Source organism: Salmo salar, chromosome 14 (genome assembly GCF_965601325.2).
Source record: "Salmo salar chromosome 14, fSalSal1, whole genome shotgun sequence".
Lineage (NCBI taxonomy): Eukaryota > Metazoa > Chordata > Actinopteri > Salmoniformes > Salmonidae > Salmo > Salmo salar.
The window spans coordinates 84,479,621-84,495,289 of record NC_138304.1 but is presented as its reverse complement, the minus strand read 5'-3'; the positions used below and the strand labels follow the sequence as shown (position 1 = coordinate 84,495,289).

The 15,669-nt window shown below is 42.3% G+C and overlaps 1 protein-coding gene across 1 annotated transcript; it reads left to right on the top strand.

Moving 5' to 3' along the window:
- Positions 1-5,998: 5,998 nt before the first annotated feature.
- Positions 5,999-11,744, top strand: LOC106570331 (iroquois-class homeodomain protein irx-4-B). Its single transcript, XM_014142527.3, has 6 exons — positions 5,999-6,708; positions 6,928-7,176; positions 7,446-7,555; positions 7,866-8,028; positions 10,170-10,338; positions 10,426-11,744. The coding sequence occupies exons 1-6, from the start codon at positions 6,652-6,654 to the stop codon at positions 11,088-11,090; spliced, it is 1,413 nt and encodes a 470-aa protein (XP_013998002.3). The 5' UTR covers positions 5,999-6,651; the 3' UTR covers positions 11,091-11,744.
- Positions 11,745-15,669: the final 3,925 nt, after the last annotated feature.

Genomic DNA, 15,669 nt, shown 5'->3' with positions numbered 1-15,669 from the left:
ATCTCTTTTAAAATTATCCTCCCATCTCTCTTTCTCATGTTTTGTCACATTCAGTCTCCTACTCCTTCTGTTTCACTCACCCTCCTACTTTCTGTCTCTCTTTTTCCTCTCTTCACATCTCTCTTGTACTTTTTCTGTCATCTCTTTCTCTACACTTTTCATTGGATGGAATCTGATATAAGGCCTCTTTCACCAATCTTTTTATCGACCCTCTCTCTCTGTCACACACACACTTTTACTGCCTTGTTGACCACTGAGAGAGACCACTCAACACGGTCCCTTCTGACCCTCTCCAGCCAAACTACAAGACCAGGAGATGGAGGGAAGAGGAGAGAGAGAGAGGAGAGGAAATGGGGAGGGGTAGAGGGTAAAGGAGAGAGAGGGAGGTGGGAGTGAAGCAAAGGCAAATAAAAGAGGAGGAAAGAGAGAGCAGAAAAGAGTGGGAGAAGGGTGAACAGGGCAGTGGGTGAAGGAGAGAGCGATAGGTGGATGGGAGCAAAGGGGAGAAAGTAAAGGAGGGAGGTAGTGGGGAGAGACAGAAGATTGAGGAAGAGAAGAGAGAGGGACAGGAGAGAGATAAAAGGACACTGGTTTCCCCAACATCAGTCCCACTGCACCTAAAGTGACGATGTTCCAACAACAGAGCCCCATCATTATTCTAGAACCCCTTTGTCCCGGGGGAGAACCCTTCTGTGTTTCAGTGCTTGATTGACATTCTATTTGTCCCATGAAAGGTGACTGTCTAACCCTCATTTGGGTTCAACACTACAAATAGAAATATATCTATATTTTTATATTATTCTGCTCTGGCTTTAGATGCTATTCACACAAACACACATCACTTCAAGAGGATGACAATGTGTTTTACATCTGACAATGAGTAAGATGATGTTATTTCTTTCTGTGAGACTCAGTTTCAAGAAAACCGTTTTTTCTAATGAAATTAAGAAAACCAAACGATGTTATTCCAAATAAAACAATACAGAAGACATATTTTTTTCATATCTGTGTTTACATATATGATGTTTACATATCTGGCATTACTGATCTCATATGTATATACTGTATTCTATACTATTATACTGTTATCTCTGTCCGTTCTGCTCTGACATCGCTCGTCCATATGTATATAGTCTCAATTCATTCCTACTTAGATTTGTGTGTATTGGGTATATGTTGTGTAACTTGTTAGATATTACTTGTTAGATATTACTGCACTGTCGGAGCTAGAAGCACAAGCATTTCGCTACATCCGCAATAACATCTGCTCTAACCAGAATAGAAAGAGGAGTGGGAGGCCCCGGTGCACAACTGAGCAAGAGGACAAGTACATTAGAGTGTCTAGTTTGAGAAACAGATGCCTCACAAGTCCTCAACTGGCAGCTTCATTAAATAGTACCCGCAAAACACCAGTCTCAACATTAACAGTGAAGAGGCAACTCCGGGATGCTGGCCTTCTAGGCAGAGTTGCAAAGAAAAAGCCAAATCTCAGACTGGCCAATAAAAATAAAAGATTAAGATGGGCAAAAGAACACAGCCACCGGACAGAGGAACTCTGCCCAGAAGGCCAGCATCCAGTTGCCTCTTCACTGTTGATGTTGAGACTGGTGTCTGGCGGGTACTATTTAATGAAGCTGCCAGTTGAGGACTTGTGAGGCGTCTGTTTCTCAAACTAGACACTCTAATGTACTTGTCCTCTTGTTCAGATGTGCACCGGGGCCTCCCACTGCTCTTTTCCCTTTTAGTTAGAGACAGTTTGCGCTGTTCTGTGAAGGGAGTGGTACACAGCGTTGTACGAGATCTTCAGTTTCTTGACAATTTCTTGCATGGAATAGCCTTCATTTCTCAGAACAAGAATAGACTGACGAGTTTCAGAAGAAAGTTATTTGTTTCTGGCCATTTTGAGCCTGTAATCGAACCCACAAATGCTGATGCTCCAGATACTCAACTAGTCTAAAGAAGGCCAGTTTTATTGCTTCTTTAATCAGCACAACAGTTTTCAGCTGTGCTAACATAATTGCAAAAGGGTTTTCTAATGATCAATTAGCCTTTTAAAATTATAAACTTTGATTAGCTAACACAACGTGCCATTGGAACACAAGAGTGATGGTTGCTGATAATGGGCCTCTGTACGCCTATGTAGATATTCTATTAAAAATGAGCAGTTTCCAGCTACAATAGTCATTTACAACATTAACAATGTCTACACTGTATTTCTGATCAATTTGATGTTATTTTAATGGACAACAAATATGCTTTACGTTCAAAAACAAGGACATTTCTAAGTGACCCCAAACTTTTGAACGGTAGTGTATATGGTATACATCTATATTGCATACTACTACAGGTACCTGAGAATACACTGTATCTGTTAGACTGGGATTATTGTAATGATCATTCATTCATAATCTACTCAACAGGAAACACACACTTCCTTTTTTCTCCTCTCTGCATACTTGAACTATAATACAGTGGGAAGGGTGTGGAGTTAATGTGAGAGAGGGAAAGGCATCACAGCAGGTTCCCCACACACACACACACACACACACACACACACACACACACGGTAATGTGAGAGAAGAAAGCGTTACGGTAGACAAATGCAGAAAGGGGGAAAACTCAAATCACAACTTCCTTCAATCACTATACGGTACGGAAAGGCACATTTGAATATTTCCTACCTGAAAGTACAAATACTATACAATTTTAATCATCCTTTAACATGTAGATGCTTTTTTCGTCTCTCAGGTTTTTTTTTTTTTTTTTTCATAAAAGACTGGGAGAAGAGGTATAGCTGGTAATGTCTTTGGCAGAGAGGAGAAAAACATGGTTTAAAAGTCTCTGATGAAGAATGACTTATAGAACAATGAGAGATGGCCGTAGATTGCTGAGAGAGAAAGAGAGAGAGAGAGAGAGAGAGAGAGAGAGAGAGAGAGAGAGAAGTGCTTTATGAAGATAGAGCGATGGAGGAAAGTATAGTTCACCTCTCTAAGCGCATTTGATCTGCTCTCATCGTCTTCTTATATGATGGAACAAAATGATACAATGCAATACAGTAGAATACAATACAACACAGTACAATACAATGGAACAGAACAAAATATCGAATAGAATAAAATATAATATAGTTGAATATTGGTTATGTATTTTGTCCATATCTACTAAATGGATTATCAAATTCCTCTACTTCATTTGTACTTCTTACCTCGTTTCATTCTGAATGGGGCAGGCCTGGTGAGAGAAGAGGAGGAAGGGAGAGAAGGAAGAAAAAGAAACCACAGTACAAGGTCTTCTGACACAGCTACTGTCTTCCCTCTCTTTCGCTCTCTGTCTCTCTGTCTTTTATTCTCTCTGAAGATGATAATAACAAATCTATACCGTTGTAGACTTGAATTAGCCTAACCCACAATCTACCACACTGTAACGCACACTGTAATGTCCTAAAGTGCACACTTCCATACTATACTTCTATACTACTCTTCCATACTATAATTCCACATTAGCCAGGCTATCAGGAGGTGTTCTCATTCCCCTAATAAGGGCCCTAAAGAAGAGCCCTAAAGAAGAGCCCTAAAGAGGGGAAGGAGTCAGTGAACTAAGCGTACAGTATAAATCCACTGACCTTTCTCATCAATGATGCAGAATAAGTGAACAGAAACATGCTTCCCCTTTTAGCTGCTATGGAAGAGAGGGAGAGAATGAGAGAGGGGGGAGAGAGATGAGAGAGGGGGAGAGAATGAGGGGTGGAGCGGGAGAGAGATGAAAGATTGGGAGAGAGCAGGAGAGAGATGAGAGAGGGGGTAGAGAGGGAGAGGGAGATGAGAGAGGGGGAGAGGGAGAGAGAGATGAGAGATGGGGAGAGAGCAGGAGAGAGATGAGAGAGGGGGAGAGAGGGAGATGAGAGAGGGGGAGAGAGGGAGAGAGAGAGATGGGGAGAGAGCAGGAGAGAGATGAGAGAGGGGGGGAGGGGTGAGAGATGAGATGAGAGAGGGGGAGAGAGGGAGAGAGATGGGGAGAGAGCAGGAGAGAGGTGAGAGAGGGGGAGAGAGGGAGTGAGAGATGAGAGAGGGGGAGAGAGGGAGAGAGAGAGAGATGAGAGAGGGGAGAGAGGGAGAGAGAGATGAGGGAGGGGGAGAGAGAGAGAAGAGGGAGGGGAGAGAGGGAGATGAGGGAGGGGAAAGAGGGAGAGAGAGAGATGAGAGAGCAAGAGAGGGAGAGAGAGAGATGAGAGAGGAGGAGAGAGGGAGAGAGAGATGAGGGAGGGGGAGAGAGAGAGATGAGAGAGCAAGAGAGGGAGAGAGAGAGATGAGAGAGGGGGAGAGAGGGAGATGAGGGAGGGGAGAGAGGGAGCGAGAGAGATGAGAGAGCAAGAGTGGGAGAGAGAGAGATGCGAGAGGGGGAGAGAGGGAGAGAGAGACATGGGGCGAGAGCAGGAGAGAGATGAGAGGGGGGGAGAGAGGGAGTGAGAGATGAGAGAGGGGGAGAGAGGGAGAGAGAGATGGGGAGAGAGCAGGAGAGAGATGAGAGAGGGGAGAGAGGGACTGAGAGATGAGAGAGGGAGAGGGAGAGAGAGCGAGATGAGGGAGGGGGGATAGAGAGAGATGAGGGAGGGGAGAGAGAGAGATGAGGGAGAGCGAGAGATGAGGGAGGGGAGAGAGGGAGATGAGGGAGAGAGGGAGATGAGGGAGGGGAGAGAGGGAGATGAGGGAGAGAGAGAGAGAGATGAGGGAGGGGAGAGAGGGAGATGAGGGAGAGAGGGAGATGAGGGAGGGGAGAGAGGGAGATGAGGGAGAGAGAGAGAGATGAGGGAGGGGAGAGAGAGAGATGAGGGAGGGGTGAGAGAGAGATGAGGGAGGGGAGAGAGATGAGGTACTCATCATCATTTATGCTGTGGATTAGTGATGACAGATACAGTTACAGTATTGTTATATCAGTAATATCTCAAGTCAAGTGTTTTATCAAGGATGAAGTGTTTGGATAGTCTCTGGGGAGAGATGACATTGATAAGAATTACTCTGATTGTAGGCCTACACACACACACACACACACACACACACACACACACACACACACACACACACCTTATTAAGCTATAATTACAATTTGGCCTTTAGTAATTAAAAACCAGGTAAATAAAGTAATGCATCATAAAACTAAAGCACAATATGAATAAGCATTTCCCCTTCCATGGCAATTTTGAATTTATCAGCATCACAACCACTGAGTTGGAAATGATGTCCTCTAAAGATAACAGAAGTGCTTATTGTTTGATTAATTCGTTCAGACCTGGCTATTATAATCTCATCTCCACTGTAACAGCTTGATCAGGAGTCAGGAGGTAATTTCATTGAGGTGACATGTTATCTAAACTACAGGAATAAAAAGCTATTATGCTAATTTCATCTCATAGTCATCAATCATCCACGATAGAGCTGTCACGTCATTCCGTGTTCCCCCTCTGATGCGGTGTGTGTGTGTGTGTGTGTGTGTGTGTGTGTGTGTGTGTGTGTGTGTGTGTGTGTGTGTGTGTGTGTGTGTGTGTCGGAGGGAGGGAGGGAGGGAGGGAGGGAGGGAGGGAGGGAGGGAGGGAGGGAGGGAGGGAGGGAGGGAGGGAGGGGGCGAATTGAACACATCCTCATTATATTTACCGGGACCCCGGGGCGGTGTGTGCGCTCGTGTGGAAACGGGAGGGAATCTTTGAGTGAGCAGGTCTGTCGTTCACAGACACCGTCAATAACGGTAAGTACAGTAGTCCTAGTATATGAGGTATATAGATATTTTATTTCCTGTCTTGTAGGCCTATTTCAATGAAATCAGACTTTTCTAAGTTTATTCTGCAAGATTATTTGGATGAATGTAGGCCTACCTTCGGCTTTGTTCTGTTCTCTCATTGAGGAAGAACTCCGTGCACAAGGATTTCTACCATTGTATTTTTTGGGGCATAGGCCTATTTTGTTTAATTTAAAACATTTGTATTTCTCCAGGAAAGGGGATAAATCGAAGGTTCTAAACTGAATATAAGTTCCTGAAGGAGAAGACCCGTATGGTGCCTGCGGGAGTCCATGTGACGTCAGAGAGACAGGCGCGTTAAAAGCAGAGAGCGCATCAGGAGTGGCATGGTTGGTTTGTGGATGATAGATCACAACATCACTACCGCTTTGGACTGCAAATGATGCGTTTCACCGCGTCAGATTGACTGGACAGTAAACATATTCATTAATTCAGGAGTCACCAACTGTCAACCGACTTGGACACCTAAGCCATCCCCCAAAAAACATCCCAAGGGCATTATTGGGAATTGGGGGGAACGGACATTTCCCTAGCTGATGTTTCCCAAATACCCCGAAAGAAGAGCTGAAGAAGAGCTGAAGAGCAGCTGAAGCAGACTGTTCATTACAAACCCAATATTGGGTGCCAGCACTTTACCCGGGGTGAAAAGCAGTGCGTTTCGGTGTTGGTTTGATTTGGTAAAAGTTCCCTTTATTCACAGATCTAGGACAAGCGTAACCTCTCCAGATCCCACATTCGGAGGGGAATCGCAAAAGTGACCTTAGATCAACGTCTAGGAGCTACTTAATCCTGATGCACGGATGAGTGACAGCTGGACATTGTGCTCGTGCTCGATCCTTTGAAGTTTGCCGACACTCCCTGATGTTTGATATCATGGCTTACCCGCAGCTAGGATACCCCTACTCACCTTCACACCAGGTAAGGCGTCTCTCACTGCAACAAGCATCACAAGTGTGGTGAAGGAAAACATTGTTTCTGTTACTATAGCGTCTTCGGTTTTGCACATAAATCCTGTAGCCCAACTTTTTGTTTGCTTGACAAAATAACTAATTTATAGGTAGCCTTTTTCGTTTTGTGCTCACGCATTGCATATTGGTTATATTCTTCCTGAAGAATCTATTCTTGTATTCGCGCCAGTTCCTCATGAGCACGAGCTCTCTGGCCAACTGCCTCGAGCCGGGTGGAAGGTCTCTCCTAGACTCCGGTGTGATGCCTCCCTCTCCCCAGCCTCTCCGGTGCCCGGTGTACGAGAGCAGGCTGCTCGGCTCCCCGGGCCAGGAGCTACCAACCCCGGCTATAGGTCTGGGTGTGTACGGGGCTGCCTATGGAAAGAGCCAGGGGTACTATGGCACCTGCGGAGGCGACGCAACAGCTTTATATGCCAGGGTAGGTACTTTAATATATTGAATTTCGTTTTATATATATATATATATATATATATTTCTTCTTGTTTCACTTAATTCGTCATGCCAGCGAAAATTAAAAGGACAAACATTTGGCCAATTCGTACGTACTGGACTGATCCAGTGTGTGGTGGGCAACGTAGCCTAAACAAAACTATGTTTGACAGTCAGGTTTTGAAAGGTTTTCTTAAGTTATCTCAATCACAATGAAATAATAATGAATAATTAAATATTTTGATTTCATATTTGCAGGGAACATTGGAGTCCAAAGATGGAGCGTCTGCGCATGTGGGGGCCTCTCAAACCCCTGCGTACTATCCGTACGATTATGCATTTGGACAGTATCCATATGACCGATATGGGTATGTCTACTAAACATGTTATCTGTTTCAAAATAACTTGTAATTCTGTTAGAAAACATTTCAATAGTATCTAAACGTGAGAAATAGTGATAAGGCATGCGTAATTGACACAGAAAATAGTTCCATTTATGAACTATATAATAATAAGTCAAACCCTTATAGTTCCAAGTACAATGAGGAAAAAGTAAAATATTTGAAAACTCCAGCACATATTAGATCTAATAAACATAGGATTGAAAATACACGATTTGGAAGAGGTTCTCTTTCAAATAAACTCCTATTCTGACACCCCTCTCCTCCTTTCTCCCAGGTATGGGTCATCAGTGGACAGTGCAGCTGCCCGGAGGAAGAACGCTACGAGGGAGACCACCAGCACTCTGAAGGCCTGGTTGCAGGAGCACCAGAAGAACCCGTATCCCACCAAGGGAGAAAAGATCATGCTGGCCATCATCACCAAGATGACACTCACACAGGTAACAACTGGCTCAGTGTTTGGAGACTGAATATGTTAGTTGGAGCTCTACTGAACTTATTGTTGTGTTCCAGTACATGTCTGATCGAAGAGCACTATGTACTGGTTAATCACAGTGCTCCTCACTTTTTGAGGAGCACTACACTGTAAAGGGGTTGCAGTGACTTTGACAGTAACTTACAGGCAGCTCAGTGGCAAGTAAAATTATATATTTCATATTATAAACAGGGTGGTTCGAGCCCTGAATGCTGATTGGCTGAAAGCCATGGTATATTAGAACATATCCATGGGTATGACAAAAAAATGTTATAATTACGTTGGTAACCAGTTTATAATAGCAATAAGGCACCTCAGGGGTTTGTGGTATATAGCCAATATACCACGGCTAACGGCTGTATCCAGGCACTTTGAATTGTGTTTTGTCTAAGAACATCCATTAGCCATGATATACTAGTCATATACCACACTCCTTCGGGACTTATTGCTTAAAAACAGTACTCCAGGGGTAGACAACCCTGCTCCTGGATGCCACAGGGACGGCAGGATTGTGTTACGACTAGGCACCACACCCGGCTAATTGATCTGTTCAGTGATTGACTAAATTCCACACAACTGGTCTTCCAGCTCAGTTAAATCAAAAACATTAAGTACATATATGAGTTACGAGTTAAATTGGTACAGCATTCTTACTCACAGGTGCAAACAGAGCCACCGGAAAACGTGTGTCGAGACAGCATTTCCCCCACTACTTTATAATCTGGTGTGGCCATTTTCAAAGCAGCAGTACCGACAGCGCATTTCTGTATTCCAGTTCAACATTTACCTGCTCTGTCGCCGCCTACCATTGAAAACCAATGAAGACTACACTCAGAAAAGTCGTGCTATTTGTATTTGTGCAATATAATTGGCCGTACAGTCAAGCACCACTACGCTCGCGCAAGTAACCTACTTCTCGAGCACTACAGAAGTTGATGCTAAAGTCGAACAGCACGTACGAGTTGTCCTCAAGTAAAAAGAAGCGCACATCAATCTACTTGCTGAGTTTATTTATTTTAGTGAAAGTAATTTACAAAACCTTCAATAGTGAACACACTAGCAATATGCTGGCTACTACTGATAGTCTGGAAAGAGTAAGCTACAAAATACACTTTAGTTCCTCTTTCCTGGCCTACTGTAGCCAGTTAGATATCTCTTTTGGGACGCAATTGTCTTAAAGGGGCCGCATCCTATTTTGAGATGTACATTTTTTTTCGCGAAATAAGATACTTTAGAAACAAGAATTCATGCAATTATTACAACGTAATGACTTACATTGCTAAATTATATTAAACAGCTTTTTAATACATATCATACTAACCAAATATAGGCTATTAATAGCTGCATATAGAGAGAAAGCATGCAAACCTAGGCCCTGTGTGACCCCAATGCATTTAAAAATTACACCATGTCCGGGCCAGTAGAATTCTGTTTGGGCCAGTAGATTTTGAGCCAAGTTAACATTGGACCCTGTCATAGCCTACAAATAGGACCCTGAGTTTTACCTGACCAGGTCATGATATCAGTACAAACTCCAGGCCCCAGAGAAGACATGTACAAATTTTGCCTCATCACTTTTGAACCTGTGTTGCAGCCTCTGGGTGCAACAAATATAGGCTCTTACAAGGCACACCTCAAAATATGTTAATGAGACAGAAACAACAATGCCATGCACCCGCTAGTGGTAAAAAGGTTTTTGGAGCTCCAAAGATACGGTACTGTATTCTGTGGGATGGAATTTCAGTACCATTCGAAATACAGTAAGTATTTCCCCACCCACAACATTTCTCCACAATGCAACATCATTTACAATATGCTAGAGTTTTTTACTGCTGATAATACCCCAAATTACCGCATAAATGACAGTTTTCCTTTACAGTGTCAGCACCGGATAATCACAGATAAAGATTACGTCCCACAGAAATGTCTTCTGCTTTATCCTAAACACAATTACAAACACAGGTTGGTGAGGTTGGAGCAGAGGGCAGCCATACTGCAGTGCCCCTGAAGCAGTTTTAGGGGTTAAGTGCCTTGCTCAAGGCCACAAATGCCAGCTAGGGAATTGATCAAATATGCAATAATTTCTTAATGTGTTTGTTCATTCAGGTGTCCACGTGGTTTGCCAATGCACGGCGGAGGCTGAAGAAGGAGAACAAAGTCACATGGTCACCACGAGCCAATAAGAGCTCTGACGAGAGGGGCTGTGATGATGACAGCGACAGTGCAGAGGGATCGCAAGAGGAGGAGCCAATCAAAAGCGAGATAGATGTTGATGGTGAGTGCATGCGTACCATAGATTTATATCATTAACTAGATTGTTGAACTATGATTGTTAAAACATCTATGTATTTTTGGGTTGTAGATTCTGTAACAGGTAGGTGTGTGGACCTACAACAGAGTGATCTGGAGGACTTTGATCTGCTGGAGTCGGATGGTTCTGACTGCGACCCTAAACACCAGTTTCACACCAAGGACACCCCAGTACACACACCACCGGACCACCGCCACCACCCCAAAGACCCTTCTACCAGCCCACTCAGACATACCCCAGACACATCCCGACACGGGAACGAGCGGTTGTCACTGTCAGCAGACTGCCCCAAACACACACCAGAGCACGACCGAACAACCAACTCATTCTACACTCAACAGGACCTGCAAAGTACAGAGAGCAGCAAACCTAAAATCTGGTCCATCGCACAAACTGCTGCTATCCAAGCTGAATTCCCAGCATGCATGCACACAGCCACCTCCAGCGAGTCTCTCTCCCCAGGGGGGTATCCAACTGAAGTACCCCACCTGAAGGTGGGGGGGGCTAGGCAGCAGGACTCGCCAGTGACTACCCTCAGAGATTGGGTGGACGGGGTCTTCCACGACCCACTGTTCAGACAGAGTTCCTTTAACCCTGTGTTGTCCAAGCCAGCCATGGACAGGGCATGGATTGGGTTAAATAGACAGGTGATGGAAGGCAGAACTCTGGGACAACGTTCTGTTGAACATGTTACCTCGTCTTTGCAGAATGTATAGACTTCTTTACAGAGACTTACAGAGACTTACAGAGACATACAGAGACTTACAGAGACTTACAGAGACTTACAGAGACTTACAGAGACTGCTGTAGAAAGGTATATGAACTCCTTATGATGGCACATGCTTCCATGCCTTTTTTTGTTTTAGAAAAGCGTCAATACATCAACGTAGGCTACATCAGTGTCAGTAAATAAGTTCTGCATAAACTTCAAATTCTTACTACTTTCAGTTTAAAACACAGATGTAAATGAGTGGAAAAGAGGGATTCAATCCCTTTGGACATAGAAAAGCAATGTAATAGCCTACTAATTCTCCAGGTAAACTGAACCCTTAAACAGATTAGAAAGTGTTGGATGGTTTGATCACAAAAACACAGAAAATATGTAATTTTATGATGTTGGAGTATCACGTTAGCCGCACCGTGGGAATATCTGAGGGGGAGTAGCCTACTGGCCTACACCGTTTACAGACCTTTTATAATAACCAGATGCATGAGAGCACCATTTTTTCTCTTAAACGAAATAAAGCATAATATATGTTTTGCTTAAGATCACATCTGATATAACTATTTCACACGTGTATACATGTTCTTGCACTAAAGTCCGATTGCAGTTGTTGAGTCACTGAAATAAACAATCGTTTTTAGCAGAATGATGTTCTCTCTGATGCGTCTGTTTGCTCCTTGCGTTCGCTCTCCATGGTGTTGAAATTGTGTCGCTAAATCATGAAAATATATCATAGCCCACAAATGAAATATAAATAGGTTTATTTTACATTTTTTATTGAACTTAAAATTTCCTCCAAGACTGAATATTTTGCACATATAGTTCCTCAATGAATGCACATTGGAGATCGAGATATACTGTAGTAGGCTATTTTTTCCTTAGTTTGTGTGTGTGTGTGTGTGTGTGTGTGTGTGTGTGTGTGTGTGTGTGTGTGCGCATGTTTGTAAAAGGGGGCAAGCTGGGCATCCTTGAGCCGTGACTAATTCCAACACACAGAGGACAGGGCTGCTAAATTGTTAAATCGATGCCACTTCCACCGCGGGCCCAGATATAGCAGCAATCAGTGATGCGTCTCTTTTCATTAGCCGGCTTTTGACTGCATCAACCTGGGACCATGAGCTGCGCATCCACCGCTCTCTAAACGGGTCACTCTATTATAGAATATACTCCATTAGCGAGGAGTTGAGCTGCCTAACACACTTCTTAATCTAATAGCTTTATCTCCACTGACTTCATGCAATATCTCTTCTGATTTGCCAGCTGAAGGGTTAGGAGTTGCCTAGCTCTGACATTGTAATACGATTCATGACATGATGCCGTTCAACCCGAGGGTTGAGGGAGACTTTTCCAAATGTTAAGGCTAGAATAATAAATGGCATGAGAGGGATCGAATGGACGAATACCATTGATACAAATGAGGTACAATTCGATCTGGTAAACATCTTTATATATATATATATAGATTCAGTAAAGGCCTACATCACGGACTTATTTGGTCTTTGAATCACCACACCCATCATATCACTATATCTTTATAAGACGCTTAATGTTGTTGCATCAAAGACAATTTAGTAAAATATAACATTATAGGTCTACTGGAATAGCTCTCACCCTCTCTTCAACTCAAATCCTACAATATCCCAAAAACCTTCAGTTGTCAAGAACAATAAATTATTCAACATAACTTCACGAATTTGAGGCTTTCTAAAATGTTTCATAAACACTTTCTAAATAAGAGTTAAAGAACAATTAAGCGGTAGGGTCCGGGATGAATAAACTTTTTTTCCCTCTCTTCTTTTCTCCTCAGTTTTCGGTTTAGGAAAGATGATAAAGTATTAAACAGAACAGAGCCGAGATCTTCCGAGGCCTTGTATGGAATTAACCATTTCAGTCTAAATAATTCAAGACGAATTCAACCGAGAATTCCATTCTTTTTCTGCTTCATAAATAAATTAGATTTAAGATGATAAATAATGACATCTGGCTCTTCCTGTAAAGTTTACTTTCTTTCTTCAGCACAATGAATGTAGACATAGTATATCGAACAATCCTGTAGTCTTATTTACATAGAGCTAGCTAGCTAAGGATTATAAAGCGGTACAATGAACAATCTCTGAAATAATGCTCTATACACACAAAAAAATAATGATTCTAAATAGTACCAGATTGAGGTCATTTGGATTGTAACCAAAACAGAACCCTTTTGATGTTATTTAAAACCCTTTTTTGAAGGTTCAATAAAGAACCATGCTCATAAGGTTCTACCTGGAACCCTAAGGTCCTATAAAAAAAATAACAATTACAAAATGATCTAAATAACACCAAAAAAGGGTTCCACTATGGTTACAACCCTTTATGTGGATGCATAGAACCTTTTTTTATGGTTCTTTATATAACCTTTATGGAGAATGGTTCTATAAAGAACCTTTCTCAATCTGAAAGGTTCTTTTAAGATCCCTTTGAATAACCATACAGGGTTCTTTATTCTGGTTGGGGATATTGTTAAAATTTCATAGCTGCTATTATTGTGTTAATTGACAAGTTGAATCAAGTGAGCTACCTCTGGATCAGCTGGGAGAACCTGAGAAGAGAATTGAAAACCACTGACTGATTTAGTCAACTTTTCTCAGTTGACACAAGGCCATAGCCTACATGAGTCTTTCACAAGACACGTCACTGGCCACAGTCATATATAATATGTAATGGTATACAGTGCTTTCAGAAAGTATTCACTTAATCCACATTTTGTTGTGTTACAGCCTGAATTCAAAATGGATTAAATATTTTTTCTCGCCCATATAAACACAATACCCCATAATGACAAAGTGAAAACATGTTTTTAGAGATTTTTGCAAATGTATAAAAAATGAAATGCAGAAACATCGTATTTACATAAGTACTCACACCCCTGAGTCAAAACTTTGTAGAAGCACCTTTGGCAGCGATTACAACTGTGAGTCTTTCTGGGTAAGTCTCTAAGAGCTTTGCACACCTGGATTGTACAATATTTGCACATTTGCACATTATTCTTTTCAATTCTTCAAGCTCTATCAAGTTGATTGTTAAGCATTGCTAGACAGCCATTTTCAAGTCTTGCCATGGATTTTCAAGCCGATTTAATTCAAAACTGTAACTAGGCCACTCAGGAACATTCAATGTCATCTTGGTAAGCAACTCCATTGTATATTTGGCCTTGTCTTTTAGGTTATTGTACTGCTGAAAGGTGAATTTGTCTCCCAGTGTCTGTTGGAAAGCAGACTGAACCAAGTTTTCCCCTAGGATTTTGCCTGTGTTTAGCTCTATTCCGTTAATTTTTATTAAAAAAAAAACTCCCTAGTCCTTGCCGATGACAAGCATACCCATAACATGATGCAGCCACCACCATGCTTGAAAATATGAAGAGTGGTAGTCAGTGATGTGTTGTGTTTGCCCCAAACATAACGCTTTGTATTCAGGACATATTATGTACAGGCTTCCTTCTTATCACTCTGTCATTTAGGTTAGTAACGTGGCAGAACTACAATGTTGTTGATCCATCCTCAGTTTTCTCCTGTCACAGCCATCTAACTGTTTTATAGTCACCATTGGCCTCATGGTGAAATCCCTGAGCTGTTTCCTTCCTCTCCGGCAAGCTGAGTGTGGAAGGACGCCTGTAACTTTGTAGTGACTGTGTGAATTGATCTAAAGTGTAATGAATAAATTCACCATGCTCAAGGCAATTTTCAATGTCTGTTTTTTTTACCCATCTACGAATAGGTGCCCTTCTTTGCGAGGCTTTGGAAAATGTCCCTGGTCTTTGTGAGTGAATCTGTATTTGAAATTCACTGTTCGACTGAGGGACCTTAAAGATAATTGTATTCTTTCATTTTTTATTGATATCAAAACATTTTAGAAAAACTTAATTCCACTTCAGACATTATGGGGTATTGTGTGTGGCCAGTGACATAACATCTGAATTGAATCCATTTTAAATTCAGGCTGTAACACAACAAAATGTGGGACAAGTAAAGGGGTGTGAATACTTTCTGAAGGTGCTGATAACACAGCACATTGGATATAGTCACTCACGTTTGCACAAAAAGAGCTGTGAGAAAACCACGCCACAAAATATTCGAATGAGCTGCCTACCCTATATTAACATTTTCACTAAAAGAGCAAAGAACCCTTTTGTGATCTGTAAATAACCAGTGAAAAGCTCAAAAGGGTTATTTGAGTCATTATGGTTCCATGTAGAACCATCACCCTTCCCAAAGAAGCCTTGAGTAACCCTCATTTTTTATTTAGTGTATAGGCTATCATTCCTCTTTATTCAATCGCAATTTGTGAGATGATAAACTCCTAACCCTGAATGAGATCTCTACCCCAAACCAAGACGCTCAGTAATAGGCCTATATCAAAAGGTTTCAAACGAACCACCCCCAAAGTTCAGTGTGCTCATATCATCCATGCCGTTTAGCTCTGAGGTGAGAGGAGATGTGAGGGAAAAGATATGAAGAGATGGGAGGGGAGAGGGAGAGTACGCTTAACGGGACTGGAGTACCTGTTAACACCCTCAGCTGCTGCGGTGACAC